The 20217-nt window shown below is 40.7% G+C and overlaps 1 protein-coding gene across 1 annotated transcript; it reads left to right on the top strand.

Moving 5' to 3' along the window:
- The first annotated feature begins 5 nt into the window (after window positions 1–5).
- Window positions 6–6454, top strand: LOC149962909 (DNA excision repair protein ERCC-6-like). Its single transcript, XM_090180244.1, has 11 exons — window positions 6–1563; window positions 1884–2174; window positions 2250–2385; window positions 2445–2615; window positions 2676–2852; window positions 2919–3131; window positions 3926–4144; window positions 4305–4415; window positions 4503–5253; window positions 5437–5562; window positions 5623–6454. Exons 1-11 carry the CDS (start codon window positions 74–76, stop codon window positions 6360–6362), a joined length of 4425 nt encoding a protein of 1474 aa, XP_090036370.1. The 5' UTR covers window positions 6–73; the 3' UTR covers window positions 6363–6454.
- The last annotated feature ends 13763 nt before the right edge of the window (window positions 6455–20217 follow it).

Raw genomic sequence — 20217 nt, 5'->3', positions numbered from 1 at the left:
TTCAGACAAAATAATAGAAATGTGTCATTGGGATTAAAATCGCTTTTTAACATAGATAGTATATATAGCGTAAATGAGTAACGAAGTAGATCTAAATTCCTTAACAAACTTGGAACATTTTGTGGCGAATTTAAATCGATTGAACGCTGAAAATGAACGTAAAAATTCGATTGAAACACCAAAGTGTCAAAATTTAGGCCTTGGTGAAGATTCTAAACCAGACCAAGTAGAAACCCAAACACCAAGTTTTGATGAAACAAAACTTGAAATTCCTTCCCAACATGTGCAGCCCATTGTTATTAATCAAGAACAAAACTTCGATTTTAAAGATAACCAAATTATAGACCTTGCTAGTGATAGTGATGGTGCAAAGGACAAAAATGATGGCGCATTTTCCATCAACATGGCATCAATCCCCTCGGTGCCCAAGGAGAACCAAAATGATGAACTGTGGAACTTGGGTATCACTGTTTATGATCAATGTGAGCTGGAACAAGGTGTCATGGCACAAGTCGAAAGCTCATTTCAAATACATGAACTGGAGAGGAAGAAGAAGCAAGTTCAAAAGGAAATTATAAGTATTGATGGGGAAATTAAAAGCGTACGGATTAGACTTGGTCAAATTGACAAAGCTTTGAGTATGGCACCAAAAGAGATGACAAAGGAAGCTAGACGTAAAGTTGAGTCAATTAAACGAGAGAAGGAAAACAAAGTAAAACAGTTGAAAAGGCTAGAAGTTAAGAAGAAATCTTTATTGCATTCCATTGGGGAACAATTAGATCCAGATGATCAAATCTCCCTTCCCTCACAAAATTGCGATTTGGACTCTGAAACTAAATTTCAACTTCAACAAGTCTTCCAAGAAAGTTCAGATTTTTTAGTACAAGCCGGTGAAATGACACCGTTTGGCACCGTTATGTCAAATACACCTAAAAAAGCACCAGCCATCATAGCAAAAACAAATGAACTGACTGATTTTGAGAAATTTCTTTTAGGTGAATCAAAACAGAAGCTTAAATCAACACCACCCAAGACGCTTAAACAACGTAGTGATACTCCTGTAAAAATACCTCTCAAACCCGGTGAAAAACCTTCTATACCTAGCAATACCCAACATTTCCATAGCCAGCCTTCCACATCTAAAATGTATCCTAAACTTATTCCGGTAAAACAAGGTCCAAAAATTCGGAAAAAGGTTAAATTAGGTTCGGCATGTGCTACAGGTGATCCTAAAAAATCCCAGAGAATATCCAATAGCCTAAATGTTAATTACAAAAGTGATCCGGAACTTAGTGATTTTGAAAATGGTGATGTTAATTATGACAACATCGATGTGAAGAAGTCTAGTGATGAGGAATATGTTCCTGAACACATTTCCGATAGTGAATCTGAACTTGGATCATCTGGAAAAAAACGTAAGAAAAATGATGAGGATTTCACTGATGAAGATGAACCTTGGATTTCCATTAAGAAGAATAAGAAAGAAAGCACGAAAGCCAAAAATAGTTCAAAGGATCGCGTAACCGATGATGGGAATGAAAAGGCGTACCAAAAAAGATTAAAGTAAATATGATTGCTATTATTCAGGGTTTTTTTATTAAAAAAGGTGTAGGTAAGCATGTCCGCATCGAAAGCCATTCTCACTTTATTTCAATTCAAAATGAAATTTGAAACAAATTTTACAACAATATGTGATTCTGAAATATAATATTGACAAATACATGTACAAAGGTGTTAATTTTTTGGGCACATGCGCGCGCTCAAATACTTAATCCATAGAACAGAAAGTAACCAAATCATGTGACCTCCGACCTTTTTTTGAATCACCTATGGTTTTATTTGGATTTTTAAAAATTCTAAACATCCAAAGTGGTTTTTTCCAGAACATACAATGCGCAAAAAATGCTCGAAAGACATAACAGAATGCAAGAAGGCAAAGTTGAAGATGTAGATGAAGAACCAGCCATAGAATTTGATGGTGGACTGAGGGTTCCCACTGAAATATGGGACAAACTCTTCAGATACCAACAAACCGGTGTTCGCTGGCTTTGGGAGCTCCATCAACAAAACTGTGGAGGAATTATTGGTGATGAAATGGGGTTGGGGAAAACAATCCAAGTTATAGCTTTTTTCGCTGCCTTAAAAAACAGCCAGTTGAAAACTGATGGAGACAAGTGCGTTTGCCGTTTTGTGCTTTGTTGGCATAGTAGAATATATATAGTAACCAAATTTAAAAAATTTTTATTAAGAGTTTATGGCTTGGGTCCATCTGTCTTGGTTTGCCCAGCGACTGTCATGCACCAATGGGTTAAAGAGTTCCATAAATGGTGTCCACCAATTAGAGTGGCCGTCTTGCATGAAAGTGGCTCGTATAATGGCAAAAAGGTGTTAAAGCTGCCCAGTTATGTTACATTTGTATACTTAATGAGTTTATAAATGTGTAGGGTTTGCTGATCAAGTATATAAATAACGCCAATGGTGTTCTCATAACATCGTATCAAGGGTTAACAAGGTTTCAAACTGATATGCTTGTTTACGACTGGCATTATATTGTTCTTGACGAAGGTCACAAAATTAGAAACCCAGATGCCCAAATCACTCTTGCTTGCAAGCAGGTATTTTAAATATCGCCATGTATGATGATTTAATCTTACAATCTCTATAATTTATCATAGTTTCGAACTCCTCACCGGATTATTTTATCAGGATCTCCAATACAAAATAATTTAAAAGAACTATGGTCATTGTTTGATTTTGTGTTTCCTGGTAAACTAGGAACTCTTCCAACTTTCATGCAAGAATTTTCTGTTCCAATAACTCAGGGTGGCTACTCAAATGCGTCCGAAGTGCAGGCTAGTACTTACATGAAGTATTCAGAGTCTCATGCAAAGTTAAAACCTCTTTCTTAAACTTTTTAGGTTCAAACTGCCTATAAATGCGCAGTTGTTCTCCGAAGTACTATTAAACCATACATGCTTCGTCGAATGAAGTCCGACGTGCAAATGATGCTGCAACTTCCTGATAAGAACGAGCAGGTTCTGTTTTGCAAACTAACCGACCAACAACGAGAAATGTACAAAGCCTATCTAGCAACTCCTGAAATTTCTCAGATAGTTGATGGAAAATTTCAAGTAATTTTTAGAAATTTAATCGAAAATTGGGGTTGAATATCAACACACCAACGCATGTCCGTTTTTTTGTATACTTAAGGCAACACTGAACATTTCTGTGTCAAAATTATTTTGCGGAAATGAAAATTCGCGGAGATATTAATTTTTTTTAATTAACCAAAATTAAGGTTTTCTAGCGTATAGTAGGATGCACTAAATATTTCGTTTTGTGAAATATTGGCCTGGGACAAAGTATTTTCTATTTTTTCTTGGTAATATGTCCTCTAGCTCAAGACGCTAGATGGCCCAGAGTAATTAGCAAGAATGGGGTTGGGGTGGTGGCCCCAGCACTTTATGATTATAATTTGTTCTTTTTCCCGCGATACTTTTTACACTCGTCTTGTGTTCGGAGATAAGTAATTTACCAAAATTTTTCGAGGGCACGTAGGCAGTGTAAAAAAAATTTGCAGAAGACCGTTGAAATGGTAAAAGTTTTACTAACATTTAATTTACACTAGTTTAACCATTTCCGCAAATAAAAATTGGAAAAGGCTTTATTGCATATTTATTTCTTTTTAAGCCCATCGCGTATCGTATTTCACCTATAACAAAAAGCGGGCCGAATTTTGGAGAAAGAAAACGCAAAAAAACTTTAATTTTATAAGATTAATATCTCCGCGAGTTTTCATTTCCACAAAATAATTTTGACACAGAAATGTTCAGTTGTGTAAAGAATCCAAAAAAAAATGGACATGCGTTGGTGTGTTGATATTTTGCCGTAAATTGTTAAATTATTAATGAAATTTTGATTTTAGATATTTGTTGGTCTGATTGCGCTTAGAAAAATATGCAATCATCCTGATATTTTTGATGGTGGTCCCCGTATCTTTCGTGACACTAATGTTAGTTTATTAAAAGAAGAAGAACAGTATGGTTATTATAAAAGATCTGGAAAAATGATAGTTGTTGATTCTCTGTTGCGCTTATGGAAACAGCAAGGTCATAGAGTACTCTTGTTCACTCAAAGTCGAATGGTAATTTTCACATTGATAGCTGAGATAAGCCTGTGCTAGAAAACATGTAGGAATGTATAAATACCCCTTACGTTTTTTCTAGATCTGGTTTAATCTATTATCATTTGGATTGTAAAGGTGTAAACTTGTGTTTTATCTCAATTAAAATTTTCTGTAATAGATGCTCAAAATATTCAAAATTTTTGTGGAGAAACGAGGGTATTCCTACATGGCATTAGATGGAACTGTTAACATTGCAGCTCGACAACCAGCAATCAATAAATTCAACACGGTATTGTTTCATTTCATTCTTTAACCCTTGAACTAAAACAAGGATTAGCAACAACTAAAATAACGGAATTATTCATCTATTTGTTAGGATGAAAGTATTTTCATTTTCCTTCTTACTACCAAAGTGGGAGGTTTGGGTGTGAATCTCACTGGAGCGAATCGCATCATTATTTACGATCCTGACTGGAACCCAAGCACTGATGTACAAGCACGAGAGAGAGCCTGGCGTATTGGTCAACAAAAACAAGTTACTATCTACCGTCTTCTAACTTCTGGCACCATCGAAGAGAAAATCTACCATCGCCAGATTTTCAAGCAATTCCTAACAAATCGTGTGTTGAAAGACCCGAGGCAGCGTCGCTTTTTTAAAACTAATGATCTCCACGAACTCTTCACGCTCGGAGAAGATACTGAAGCTGGTACTGAAACTAGCGCTATTTTCGCTGGGACAGGCTCAGAGTTAAAGCTCAACAAAAAAGTTAAAAAACCAAAGAAAGAGAAAACTATCGAAGAGAAAGTTAAGCATTTAACTGAGAACTTCACTTTTACTGACGAAAAGTTGAGTAAAATGAAAGAAATAGCAAAAAAGCTCAGTCAGAAACTGAGCTCTGTAAAATGCGATGAAAAGCCAGTGATTGACGATAAATTAATAAATCCTCAAACTGAAATTCAAGAAGCTTCAAAGTCTACAATTAAAGGGGATGAAATTATCCCGAATGGTGATACCTCAAACACAAATGTAAATACAACAAGCTGTGATAAAGAGAGCGAGTTGAAGAAAGATAAGCACAAACGTAAACGCAAAAAGAAGAAAAAAGGAAAATTGCTGGATGGAATTGGTAGTGTTTCCTTGTTTTTTGTTAATAATAATAATAATAATAATCAGCTAGGCTAATACCCTGTGTATAAATTAAATGTTTGGTAACACTAGTGACAGATTATTATTACAGTTTCCATTCTTCATACTGATTCAGAGTGAAAATTTGGTTTTAAATTGTATCTAAAATTGTTTTGAATTTCAGAATTTGAAGGCCAGACAATTGGTTATTTGCTCAAAAACGAAGTCTTTCGTAACTGTAATAATGATGATGAAACTCAGGATATGAAACAAGACGAATACCTCTTAAGCAGGCTTTTTAAGAAATCTGGTAAGTTATGTTTTGTCTTTAAATGCTTTGTTCAGACTGTAATGCATTTCCTTTTTTAAGGGGTGCAATCTGCCTTGAAACATGATACAATAATTGATGCGGCTGATCCAGACTACTTACTAGTTGAAGGTGAGGCCAATCGCGTGGCTCAGGAAGCTGTTCAGGCACTTAAACGGTCAAGACGACAATGCGCCACTGCCTCGTCTGGTATTCCTACATGGACTGGAACAAATGGCTCATCTGGAGCACCTCCAGCTGCGAAGAAACGTTTTGGTCAAAAGAAAAACACCAAAATTATTCCACTTGTTACAGAATCATCACCTAAAAAAGACTTGATCAATCAAGACACATCATTGGTTGAGGAGACATCAGCCTTGAACAGCCCTTCGACTAGTCTTTTTTCTAAGAAAAAACCTGACTTAAACACAATTAGTCGCGTCAAATCCACACCAATGACTTCAGCAGATATACTAGCTCGAATAAAAGAAAGAAACCCTAAACAGCATGGTTGTCGGAATGACAACAGCTCAAGCAGTGACTCTGAAGCCGAACAGGAACAAGCATTGGGTATTAAGAAGACGACGGAATACGACGATCTTCTTGGTGATATTCGCAATTTTCTCGCCTTTCAATCTAATATCAATGGCCAAGGAACCACAGCAGAGATAATTAATGTGTTTCAGGATAAAGTTCCAGCACAAGATGCGCCAGTATTCAAAGCATTGCTGTCTAAAATATGCGACTTCATTCGTAATTTAAATGGTGAAGGTGTTTGGAGGTTGAAACCAAAGTTTAGATAAGTTTTTATTTTTAATTTATATAGTTTGACCATTAATTTCTTGTAAAAAGTACAAATATTTCCTTTTGTATAATTAAAGTTTGTGTTATTTGCTGCTGTTTGTATTCTTACTTTTTTTTATAAAAATAAAATCTAGGCCATTTTGTCAATAATAACTCTTTGACAAAAGAAAATATAACGCTTGCAATTTGTTATCAAAAGGTTTTAATGTTTTATTGACCAACAGCGCCCTCAATTGCAATTAATAAAAACTAGTGCAAGCAATTAATCACGAAATTAAATATTTTAGTTTTTTAACAAAAACTATTTGTTAATATATTGTGAAGGATTTTTATATAAATAACAAAGACTACTGTTATCATAAGTAGCATCTTAGCTTAATAATAGAAGCTAACGCTTCTTGGATATAGCACTATACGGAGAACGCGCTCGATATTTCTTCCATAGGTCTATCATTAATCCAAGCGTGGCCTACGTTATTATAATAACGTCCAAGGTAGCATAAAGGTAAATTAAACTGACGTCATTTATGACGTAAAACTACTATAAAAGCTACGGCATTTTAAAAAACATCGATGACTGAATAAAAGCGTTTAGCAACTTACGACGTCATTATGACGAAAAAGCTCATCGGTGGACAATATCAAATCCATCGGGTTTTATTCTGTTGACTGCTGCTGAACGTAGCCAGAATTTTCCACCGATGAGCTTTTTCGTTATAATGACGTCATAAGTTGCTGAACGCTTTTATTCAGTCATCGGTGTTTTCTTCAAATGGCGTAGAATCCATAGGCCTAGGAGTTTTACGTCAGTCATCGGAAAAATCGGCTTTTGAAGCCGAGGACTTTGGTGAGCAACCAATGACCATCGTGACGTCAAAACCGGAAACGCAAAAAAGCGTACAGTAGGTCAGCGCTTACTAATCGAGTCCGATGAGCGCTGCTGAACGTAACCCCGATATATTCCGTAAATTGCGCTGTTTTTCTCGAGGAGTAAAACGCTCTCGGATGACTTGTACACCGAGTTCGAGTACTTAGTATTGTTAAAGGTACGAATTTTTAAGAGTTCACGAACTCTTATTAGCACAGTCAGAGGTACGACAGTGTACACCGAGTTCGCGGAGTGACCAACCCCTCGGTTTTTCTTAATTTCTGCTATAAATTCTGCCACGATTTTGGTTTATGGCGTCTTAATTTCTGCTATAACTTCTGCCACGATTTTGATTTATGGCGTCTTCGAAACGAAATGATCTTGTAACGGCGAAATTAACTGACGGCGATGGGAAGAGTTACTCAGTTTGTTTATTAATGACTGATGACGAAAAATGATTCATTTATAATTATTTAAAAATTGGTTTTCCTAGTAAGTTAAAGTTTAGCCTTTGTTTATTTCTTCCATTTGTATGAACATTGCATTTCTCCCTTCTCCCCGCCATTTTAAAATGAAAAAAAAATCGTGGTTCACCAAGGCCTGATGTCACGATTGTAAGCGCTGAAATTTCGAGAACCATCCGTAGTTTAGCGCTTTTTTTAAAAATGAGTTACTGAACGTACTTGTAAAAGTAAGAGACTGACGTAAGAGCCACATTTATCATTAGTCGTTGGCGTTACCTATCTTTCAAAGAAAATATAATTTTTTGAAGGGTTATCTGCTTATACTCGTTTCACGCTAGTGGTAGATATAGCGCCAATGGTTTAAATTATTACAACCACTAACTCACGGTAGATGACGCCACCGACTAATGATAACTGTAGAACTTGAGAGCTGAAAAGCATTGAGATGGTTGGGAATATAGTACTTCTAGAGCCAAACTTTGTATTTGATGGCTGCGGGGGCACTCTTGAAATCATAGAAATCTCATAGGTAACTAGAATGCTGCCGTGTAACTGGCAAATGGGCCAAACGCCGTGGCAGACGATAGCCAGATCTCAGCCAATCAGAGCTCAAAGAGTGGTTCTGCCAAGAATTTAATGTCACCAGAGAGAATGACGTCACCTATCTCCCGCTATAGTAGCGGATCCAAGGAGGATTATTATCCTCCTTGGCGGAACCACTCTACGGCCTCTCATTGGCTGAAGGTTCAAGGCGAACTGGCGTCAAGCTCGGCCGTAGGCGGCAGCATTCTAGTTACCTATGAGATTTCTATGCTTGAAATCATGGACGAAGCAAAACACTGTACAGTTAACGTGCGGATTTAGCAAGCTTTGATTGGCCACATCCACCTACTTTCTTACGTTATTTGAGACGTTTTGCATGTATTGTTGGGTGGCTTTATGGTTACATGCTCGTCTGTCACGCTGGGTATTGATTTATCGTAACTCCAGTGAATAGTATTGTATTTTTTGTAAAATATATTTATTTGTATTTTAAAAAGTGTATAATTAAAATATTTTTAGAAGCGTAACGTTTTTTTTACAAAAAGGATCGTAATGGAAAAGGTTCACTGGTAGACATTGGGTCTAGAACCCCGTTCTAAAGCAGGTTATCTAACACCACCACATGGTGCTCTCTTGACACTACGCTCAGCTTGTGCTTAGTACCCCTCGCACTACTTTCAGGTGTAGTAATCTTTAGGCCCTGGTGCTCTCGTCCCCAGGTAGTTGGTTATGTGACTCACTTCCCTGGCCTCGGAGACCACGATTTCCTGCAGTTCTCTCTTCCGCATCATACTGTGGAGTTATCTCACGGCTGTAATTCTACGCTGATGACGTGGCCCTGCTCCGAGATATTTTTTCCTCAGGTGATCATTCTACTGTCCGACTCGACCTAGATCAAATTGTCCCTTGGAGTACTCAGTGGCAAAGTCCTTATTCTCCATCTCCATGGGGGTCACCCTGTGAACTTTGTGTACCAAGTCGATGGTATTGCTATTGATCCCGTGGCGGAATTTTAATATCTTGGCGTCACTCTTATTGCCACACTGTCTTGGACCATCACATCTCCAAAATAGTCAACTACTCAAGCTCACGGAGCCCTTGGTTTTATCCTTCGGCATCTACGTGGTTGCTTCTTTTCTACAAAGGCGTTGGCAGTTAAGACTTACATCTTGCTGATCCTGGAATACTGTTAGACCTAGGAGCAACAAACACAGGGTTACACGGCACCCCACACAAGGAGAACTCAACCTCTCAAAAGTCGTGGATTTTCTTGCGTACAATTTTCATTGGTTAGACGCTTTAGCGCCTGCTGCCGTTGGAAGGGGAAAATTCGGAAATTGTCTTCCACCCACCTATAAAACGTTCAGCGTAAAGGCTCGTCAAATGAAATTTGTACACAACACTGCGTTAGCGTGTTTAAAGGCTGTAAGTTTTGTGGCATTTGATAAATAAAGACTCCTTTGGTAATTGTAATCAAAACGTTTGTTTTATTAATATAAGTTAAAACGGTTAAACTTTACATAATGAGTTGTGAGAGAGAAGTGAGTTTAGTGCTAGCAGAGACCCGCGTAAAAACAAAAACAGGGCTGCTGGATGCAGTTACATTTTAGATAAGGGCCACACATAAGACCCTAATTGGCAAAGTTCTATATTCCAACAAACTCCCCCTCTTTGGCAATTACCATGGTTGTTAACATCAGTACTGTTTACCCTAACGTTAACTTGTTAACACAATTATAAAAATTAGTTTTCGCTAAACATTTAGTCAAAATATCCGCTACATTATTATTTGACCTTACATATTCTAAGGTGAATAAATTATCTTCAAATTTCTCCCGAACCAAGTGATATTTAATATCAATGTGTTTGGACTTTTGATTCTCAACACAATTATTCGTAAAAAATATTGCTGCTTGGTTATCACACAAAAGCCGAGGGGTGGTAGTAATGTTTAAATCAAAAGTTTTCAGTTCTTCGATAATAGGCATAAAGCCCCATTTTCATGCTCGCTGGTAGCGGGTAAAAATCGACCAAATCCGCTTCAGCTATACACTTTTTCACTTTCCGCGTCGATCTGTTTGAAACAGATATTTTAGCTTTATTTTCACGCTTGCGAGTCGCGGAAGCGAATTTTGACGATTTTTATCCGCTACCAGCGAGCATGAAAATGGGGCTTAAGCCATGACAGTTCTTTGATAGCTTCAGACAGCGCTACGTACTCGGCTTCCATAGTGGACAGAGCTACCGACTTTTGGTTGACGGATCTCCATAATATAGGACATAAACCGAAATACCCCACGTAACCGGATATCGATGTTCTTGAATCTCGATTAGCACCCCAGTCGCTATCACTACAAAAAAAATATTTCATTACTGTGAGCACGCGTATAAGTCAGTCCGTAGTCCTTGGTTGAAATAACATAACAAGCAAACTGCCGTAGCCGACACCAATGCACATAGCCCGGATTACTGTTGTACTGGGACAACGCAATGACAGTGTACATTATATCTGGACGTGTCCTCTGCGCGATGAATAAAAGACATCCTACCAGTTCTCGATAAGGTATCGCTTTCATTCTCTCTTTGTCTTCCTCACTTGCTGGACAATCCATTTGACTTAGGGTTGCTCCAGATGGCAGTGGCAATGCCACCGGTTCTGATGGCTGTATTTGGAATCGCTCGCTGACTTGTGTTATGTAGTCTGATTGACATATCTTCAGGGTATCATCACGAAACTGAAAGCCAACACCTAACAATTTCTTTATGGGGCCAAGCTGTTTAACATCATACTTCTTGGTAAGTAAGTCATATACCTCTCTAATAGTTTCTTCATTTTTCGCCAAAACAACGAGGTCGTCTACATAGACGAGTATGATAGCTTTCCTTGGTATGAAGTAAATACAGTTTGTGCATAATAATTTACTAAATCCCAATGTTCGAAAAGTCCGGTCCAGTTCTTTATGCCATGCCCTACCACTTTGAGGCAAGCCGTATAAAGCTTTATGTAATCGCAGACAGAAATGATTTGGGTCCTCGCTTTCATACCCTGGTATTAACTTCATGTATACTTCGTCGTGTAACTCTCCATAGAGATACGCGTTTTTGATATCCCAATGTCTATGGATCCAACCGAAAGTGATGGCAAAAATCGCCAAGAACAGCCTTATTAAAGAAAAGTTTACCAGGGGCGAGTAACTCTGGTCGTAGTCTTCACCAGCTATCTGGTTAAACCCTTGCGCCACCAACCTAGCTCGATAGCGTATAATCTCTCCTACGTGGTTTCGTTTTACAGCGTATACCCATCTACATCCAACCACTTTCTTTTTTGGTGGTTTGGGCAGTAATTCAATGACTTTCCGGCTTTCTAAGGTGTCCATTTCATCCTTCATGGCGGCTTGCCATTCCTTAGATTGTGGAGAATTTATTGCTTCATGATAACTTTTCGGTATTTTAACCTCGGCACAGTAGGCTTGAAAGACCTCTTCATCGTCATTGTCAACTAACATTGCCGCTAAATTCTTTCTAGAGAAATCAAAAATGTCTGGATCAATGGGCAAATTATTTTTGGCAATGTGGTCCTGTAAACTCTTCTTTGAGCGCCAAACAGTACCATCTGGATCATAATAATAAATGTCGGCCATCCCCTTCGATTCCCCGGATTGTCGAATTTTTACTTCCCTTCTCCAATGTGCCGGTAAGACACCTGTAACGTCTCTGGGTTTCTTTTCAAGTCTATCCATGGCTTCAATAGCTGCAGGCTGGTTACCAGCCTCTATCACTTCTTCATGACTTGCTTTCTTTGGTGCTGGTACTGTATATTCTCTTTGTGGCAGGTCATCATCATCTTCTGTATCTGGCCATTGCGTGAATGTTAAATCCGCATGAGCAATGTTACAATGATCAACACCATTCTTATTTTCGGCAAACGTCACATGCTTCGTTAGTATTACGTCTCGGTCCTGGGGATACCAGACCCTGTAGCCACGTGTACCCTGTGCATAGCCAACTAGAACCCCCAACTTTGCTCTCTTTTCCAACTTATGTTTTCGACGTTGTGGAGGTACATGAGCAAACACCAGACAACCCACTCTTCTCAAATACGCTGCACTAGGTATCCGCCCTATGATGTATTCTAGTGGTACTTTGTCCAGTAACGAATGACGTGATAAGTTTCGCAAATGTGCGGCAGTATGTAGCAGTTCAGCCCATAATGATATAGGTAGTTTGGATTCCTCCATCATAGCTCGAATACCATTCAACAAGGTTCTGTTGGCTCTTTCTGCGACCCCATTCATTGGTGGCGAATAAACATTTGTTCTTTCATGAACAATACCTTCATCTTGACATATAGAGCCAAATTGCTTCGTACAGTATTCTAACCCATTATCGGTTCTAACGGCTTTTATTTTTAGGCCTGTTTGCCGTTCTATCCTAGCCTTATAACGCTTGAAACACTCAATGGCTTCAGATTTGCGGGTCATGGTATACACTGTAATAAAACGACTTCTATCATCGATAAATGAAATGAAATATTTGGCTCCCCCTAGCGAAACATAGGGGGCTGGTCCCTGTCACGTAATACACTTTGTAAGACTGGCCACCAGGGGAGACCAGTGTGGCAAGAAAGTAAATAAAGTCGCTTCAAACTTAGCTCTTGTAATTAGTCACTCAATAACAGTTTAACTGACTTAACATGGTGTCAGAAGTATTTTAATATATTACTAGAATCCTGGCGTTCAAATTTACGCATTTTATCTCCGCCTCAGTCTTTTGGTCTTTTGTAAAGTTCGTAACTCATAGGTCATAATTCCGTTCTCCTAACCCTTGGTTTTCCCGCCTAAACCAAAACTTTCATACTTTTTGGCGGCAAACCTCGCCCTTCTCTCTGCGTATGGCTACTACTACCACAACGTTTCCTCCACCGCCGGAATTACAATTGGGAAATGAACCGGCAGATTCTTGGGCAGATTGGCTGGAAAAATTTCAAATATTCTCTGAGGCCACTGAGCTCACAGCCAAACCTGATGTCACTAAAATCAACACCCTCCTTTACAGTGTCGGTGATGAAGGTCGTAAAATTTATAAAATACTGGATCTACCTCCATTACCCCAAGGCCAACTACGCACTTTTCAAGCCGTGTGTGATGGATACACGTCCTATTTTGCTCCATACCGAAATATTGAAATGTCTCGTTATCGCTTTTTTACTACCAAACAAGCTCCTAGTCAATCATTTGACGCCTTTGTCACGGACCTGAAAACCAGAGCTGCTCACTGTGACTTTGGCAATCTTCGAGATTCGCTCACCTGCACAATGATTGTAGTGGGCATAAATAAAAAAGAACTCCGCAAAAAATTATTTGCTAAGTCAAATCTGACGCTAACACAAGCCATTCAAATTTGCAGGGCCGAAGAGACTTCCACATCACATACCTCAGCCACTGATGCACTAGCCTCCACAGCAGGCCTTTTCTCTCCTATTACGCCTCCGACCCCACAAGCTCTACCTCTAGATGCTATTCAGTCTCAAGCATTCTCTCCACGCAACTATGGCTGGCGACATCGCACCTCAATGCCTCAACCTCGTCAATCCAACCACAACTCAAGATTTCAGAACCGTCCTACTTTCTACACTCGGGGTAGACCCTATTCAGCCACTCCGTCGCTCTGCAACCGTTGTCTCGCTTCTCACCCATATCGCACATGTCCAGCTCACAACAAAATGTGTGACAAATGCGGTGGACTGAATCACTTTGCAAAAGCTTGTCGTTCGCTCAACCTTCATGAAGCTCACCTTGCCCCTGAACACAACTTACCCACTCCTCAGGCCAATGGCTCAATATATCCTCACGCGATTCATCATACTTCCCAGGCACAATTTCCTCAATATGGCATTGATTCTCAACTGGACTATGACACCACATATCACTACGTAGAACAATTTCCACTTGAACTATCATCAACTGCAGAATCACCTCTCACCACTCAATCCTATCAGGACATGGATCCATTCCACATTGCGTTCCTCACAGTTGATTCTACATTCACCATGCAACCAAAAGACTGGATACAAAATTTACACATACAAATCAAGATCGACACGGGTTCTCAAGTGAATGTACTACCGGCATCACTATATTATCAACTTCAGGCGCCTCCTCCAATCAGGCCTTCCGAGAACATAGTAATGGCATACAACCGACATCAAGTACCGATGGTAGGCATGGTTGATCTATTATGCACTGCTACCACAGCCTCACAGAAATGCTCTTTCTACATAACCAGATTGAACACCATTCCGATAATTGGAGCTACTACTTCCACCTATCTCGGGTTGGTAAAACGCCTTGATATCCCACCAGACGAAAGTCCTTCCATCAAGGAACAGACTATTCCCGTTACTCATGATCCCAACCTCATTCACTCAATGGACCTGACTCCTTACACAAACCCGAATGACTCTCCTCAGGGACTGATAGAGGAATTTAACGATGTCTTTGGCCCTTTGGGATGCTTACCTGGTGTCCATCAAATCAAACTAAAGCCTCATGTACAACCTGTGACAGTTTCTCCACGTAGTGTTCCATATGCTTACCGCATACCACTCAAACAAGAATTGGAACGCATGATCAAGTTACACATCATTCGGCCAGTGACTGAACCCACTGAGTGGGTCCATGCATTGGTTATCGTTCCCAAACCAGATGGCACAATCCGGGTTTGCCTAGATCCGCGAAACCTTAATGAAGCTCTTCTCTTCGAACACTTCAAGCTCGCTACGTCTCAAGAAATTTATAGTGAATTACATGGAAGCACTCTTTTCACGGTATTGGATGTTTCTTCAGCCTTCTGGCAAATCCGTCTAACGGAAGAAAGCTCTTTATTGTGCACATTTGCCACAATTTATGGACGCTTTTGCTACCTTCGCCTCCCGTATGGCATTGCAAGTGCATCGGAGATTTTTCAACGACACATGATCACCATATTTCACGATCTCCCACGGGTATACATATCCATTGATGACTTGTTAATTGCTGTTTTGACCTTAAAACAACACAATGCTGTTCTCCGAGCTGTCCTCGTCAGAGCACGTCAGTCTGGTATCAAGTTTAGCATGAAAAAACTCCAATTGGCTCGCCCGGACGCTGTTTACCTAGGCCATATTATATCCACTACCGGAGTACGCATCCATCCCGACCGAATTAAAGCCATCCACGCCATTCCACCTCCGACTACAAAAAAGGAGCTCCAAAGTTTCCTTGGCATTATCAACTTTTTGAGCAAATTTATACAAAATCATTCCACTAAAACGGCACCTCTACGCCATCTCCTCAAAACGGATTCCACGTTCTTATGGGACGACAACTCTCAATTACATTTTCAGCGACTAAAGGATGCCATAACGCAAGCTCCGGTGTTATCCTTCTATGACCCGAACAAACCCTCCATCATCTCTGCGGACTCCAGCCAAACGGGCATGGGAGCTGTTCTATTGCAGCATGACCACCCCATTCACTACGTCTCCACTACCTTGACTCATACTCAACAGCGCTATGCGCAAATTGAAAAAGAGTTACTGGCGATCGTCTATGCCTTGGAACATTTTCACTTTTATGTGAGTGGCACACATCCCATAATTCAGACTGATCATAAGCCTCTACTATCCATTGTCAAAAAACCGTTTCACACCCTTTCTCCACGCCTGCAACGCTTAGTGCTTCGTCTTATTCGCTATAACCCGCAACTCATCTATGTTCCTGGTACCAAAATGTACATATCTGATGCTCTTTCTCGCCCCCCTTTACCAACCACCGACATGAACACAGACTATCTTGAAGGTCCTCAAACTGCATTGCATGCCCTAACCACACTCTCGTCAAACCGCGAACATGAAATCAAAACTCACATTCAACTTGACACTGATATGAGTCAATTAAAACGCTATGCTGAAAGTGGTTGGCCACGCTATTCCAATTCTCTCTCTTGGGAAATGAAACGGTACTGGCCCCATCAGACGGAAATACATTTGGACAATGGCTTACTATATAAAGGTGATCGACTTATTATACCCAAATCTCTGCGCAGCATGATCTTAAATCAACTCCACGGTGCTCATCAAGGCATAAATTCCTGCCTCAGAAAGGCTCGTCTTGATGTATATTGGCCTGGCCTAACCTCTGAACTCACATCCCTCATTCAATGCTGCACCATATGCCGAACCAGAGACAGGGCTAAAACTCATATTGTCACATCTCCACACCCAGTTCCGCAACGGCCATGGGAGGTTGTTGGTATGGATCGGTTTCACCATGATCGGGTCAACATACTTTTATGTGTCGACTATTACTCTAAATACATGGAAATAGACGAATTGCGCACCACCACGGCCGACGCTGTGATCAAGGCCATAAAACCTCACTTTGCTCGCCATGGTTGCCCACAGAGAATTGTCACAGACAATGGCCCACCTTTCAATTCCAAAGCCTTTTCTGACTTCTTGACTCAGTGGGGTGTCAACCACAGAACATCGAGCCCGCTCTTTCCTCAGTCCAACGGCATGGCTGAGCGGCATATCCAGACCATAAAAAATTTGCTGATAAAAGCTAAGGCTGCGGGTATAGATCCCCACTATGTGCTATTGGAATATCGCGCAACACCTCAACCTCACCTTCCATCTCCCTCTGAGATGCTGATGGGTCGCCTTCTCCGCACTCCAAACTCCACCAACAACAACACGCTGACTCCAAAATTTCCCACTATCACCACTCAAACCGCCCTTCACTCTCGTCGAGCCCAAATGCTGCAACCCTCTCCCGCACGAACTCCGCCTCCTCATCCCATCGGCACAAAAGTGCGATATCTTGCTTCTCACCGTAATTGGCTTCCAGCCACCATAATCGCTCATGCAGATTCCCCAGATTCCTACTTTATAGAAGCTGAGAATGGCGCTCGATATCGTCGCACGGGTTTACACATCCGGCCAGTACACTCATCCCCTCAAGTACCAATGTCTCCTTCGTCCCCAACAGCATCCAACACTCAACCTTCCACAACGACTCCAACTTCATCCGCACCATCTTCGCACACTTCCCTGTTCAAACCATTCGTAACAGTCTCGTACGCAACACTACGTCATGCTCCTCCTCTCACACCGCCTTCAGATGCATCAACCGTTGATGCTGCTAACTGGCCAGATGCTCAGGAAACTTTCACCAATGACGACGATCACATCTCACAGCCCTCTGACACGACAAAAGATGATATCTCGGAGCTCCTTCTGACAACATCATTGCAGGACGGTAACATGAACATGGACAACACTAATAACCAGCACTCGACCAGATTTTATGATCGTCCTCAACCAGGTCCCAGCTCGGCTGTATCAGCCGCAGCCCTCACAGCTCAAGGCATTCCCATACAAATAACGAAATCTGGACGCATCTCCAAAATGCCACATCGTTATCTACAAAATCCTTAAAATATCTGTTCTTCGCAAAATATACACTAATCTCAATATGAAAATTTAATGTTCTCATTTACAAGTTAAACCAATCTATTTAATGTTTCTCACTTCAAAAAAAAAATAAAACATGTCACGTAATACACTTTGTAAGACTGGCCACCAGGGGAGACCAGTGTGGCAAGAAAGTAAATAAAGTCGCTTCAAACTTAGCTCTTGTAATTAGTCACTCAATAACAGTTTAACTGACTTAACAGTCCCCACACATCCGAGTGTATTAACTCCAGAATATTCCTGCTTCTGATAAGTCCACTAGTCTTACGAGTCTGTCTCGTGCTCTTAGATTTCTTACATGCTATACATATATCCAGATGTCCTTTTAATGTGTCAAGACCTCTCAACATACCATGATTCGCCATATACAATATAAAAATTCTCCTTCGATAAATCTGCCTCAAAAGCGAACTGTCCTTGGGGTAAAAAGGTTTGAAACACTGACTTTTTAAATGTTCCAGAATACCCAGCTTTGTCCATCATACGGATGGAAATTAAATTCCTTCCCATCCTGGGCGCATATATGACATCCCGTAATAAGAAAGAATTCTTCGGCTCACCTGCCATTTGTAGCCATATGTCCCCACGACCTGCAACCTTTGATGTGCCTTCTCCAACTGTTGCTTCCGATGAGAGGCTCGTGAAGGTTAAAACCAGTCCCTCCGGTTGCAAAAATGGTGCGTGGCTGCACAATCGAGTACCCACATATCTGAGGTAGATGTGGTAATCATTGCTGATGCGTAAAAAGCGCCCTTTAATGTGCCCTTCGGTTTCTTCTTCATCTTATCGATATTCTTTTGAGTACAATCTGCGGCACGGTGACCTTTACGTCCACATACATAGCAACCGCCATGGAAAGGCTTAGGTTTCTTGTCTTGTGCCTTATCATTGGATGGGGCTTTCTTGTCGATTGTAGCGGTAACCGACTAACCGTCTTTCCCTGAACAATAAATGCGTCGATTTTATTTGCGATCTCTTGCTCTTTTTGCATTTGTCTGCCCTGTTCAGTAATCAGCAATTTCTTTATTTTTTCCGGTTTGAAATCGGCATCAGCTGATTGGTATATTTGATATGAAAGGGCATCGTAGGACTCTGGTAGCGATCCTATAAGTAAATAGGAAACATCATCATCACTCACAGCTCTCCCTGCGTTTTCAAGTTCCCTCTTGATGGCATAGACTCGGCCAACGAAACCTGACATGCTCTCCATCTCTTGATAGGAGACTCCATAGAACTGTTTCTGCAGCATGGCAATCCTTGCCCGTGATTTAGGTTCGAAAGTTTCCTTCAGAATGGCCCAAATCTCCGTAGCATCCGCTGCCCCTTCTATGATACTTCGTAAATCATCGCTGATAGCTAGAGCAAGCATTGCATGCGCTTTGGACGCTCTCAAATTATACCTCTGTTGAACTTCGTCTGATGCAATAGTTTCGTCAGGGGCCGTCTCTGTTCCTTCCACTATGTGCCATAACCCCTTATCTCTCAAGGCCATTTGCATTTTAAACTTCCAGTCCTTATAATTCTTGAACGAATCTAGTTTAGCGAATTGGCCTACCAAAGTAGCGCCTCCCTCAGCCATCTTGATTTCTGAGTTAAATTCGAAATGCACACCCGTAGTTAGGCCTTGCTTCCACCCATGCTTCCACAAACGTTTGTCCTTAACTCAACGCCATCCCCAGCAGAGATGCCAAATGTAAGTTTTGTGGCATTTGATAAATAAAGACTCCTTTGGTAATTGTAATCAAAACGTTTGTTTAATATTAATATAAGTTAAAACGGTTAAACTTTACATAATGAGTTGTGAGAGAGAAGTGAGTTTAGTGCTAGCAGACACCCGCGTAAAAACAAAAACAGGGCTGCCGGATGCAGTTACATTTTAGATAAGGGCCACACATAAGACCCTAATTGGCAAAGTTCTATATTCCAACCATAGAAATCTCATAGGTAACTAGAATGCTGCCGTGTAACTGGCAAATGGGCCAAACGCCATGGCAGACGATAGCCAGATCTCAGCCAATCAGAGCTCAAAGAGTGGTTCTGCCAAGAATTTAATGTCACCAGAGAGAATGACGTCACCTATCTCCCGCTATAGTAGCGGATCCAAGGAGGATTATTATCCTCCTTGGCGGAACCACTCTACGGCCTCTCATTGGCTGAAGGTTCAAGGCGAACTGGCGTCCAGCTCGGCCGTAGGCGGCAGCATTCTAGTTACCTATGAGATTTCTATGATTCCAACAAAGGCTAGCTGCGTTCTCCTTGCGTTTGTTGCTCCTAGGTTAGACTGTGTACCCGCAAACGGTGGTGGGCATGCACAAGATCAAAGACTATATATACGCTTCGCTAAATAGACTGGCGTGTTCAATGGCTCATCTTGCAAACGACATAGCAGACGCTGGACCAAATTTCCCTCCGCGCTTCAGCAGTGCTACCAGGGGCGCCTCTAACGGCTGGTCAAAGGCTTCTCC

The sequence above is a fragment of the Leiobunum rupestre genome, chromosome 1, assembly GCF_980474605.1.
Source record: "Leiobunum rupestre chromosome 1, qqLeiRupe1.1.hap1, whole genome shotgun sequence".
Taxonomy (NCBI): domain Eukaryota; kingdom Metazoa; phylum Arthropoda; class Arachnida; order Opiliones; family Sclerosomatidae; genus Leiobunum; species Leiobunum rupestre.
This window is presented reverse-complemented; position numbering and strand designations above follow the sequence as displayed.

What these genes read in the sequence shown, in the direction of transcription:
- LOC149962909 (XM_090180244.1), top strand. Translation starts at nt 74, where the DNA reads ATGAGTAACGAAGTAGATCTAAATTCCTTAACAAACTTGGAACATTTT. An exon ending in TCACTCTTGCTTGCAAGCAG is followed by an intron (nt 2,616 to 2,675) that starts GTATTTTAAATA and finishes AATTTATCATAG; the next exon opens with TTTCGAACTCCTCACCGGAT. An exon ending in AAAATTGCTGGATGGAATTG is followed by an intron (nt 5,254 to 5,436) that starts GTAGTGTTTCCT and finishes TTTGAATTTCAG; the next exon opens with AATTTGAAGGCCAGACAATT.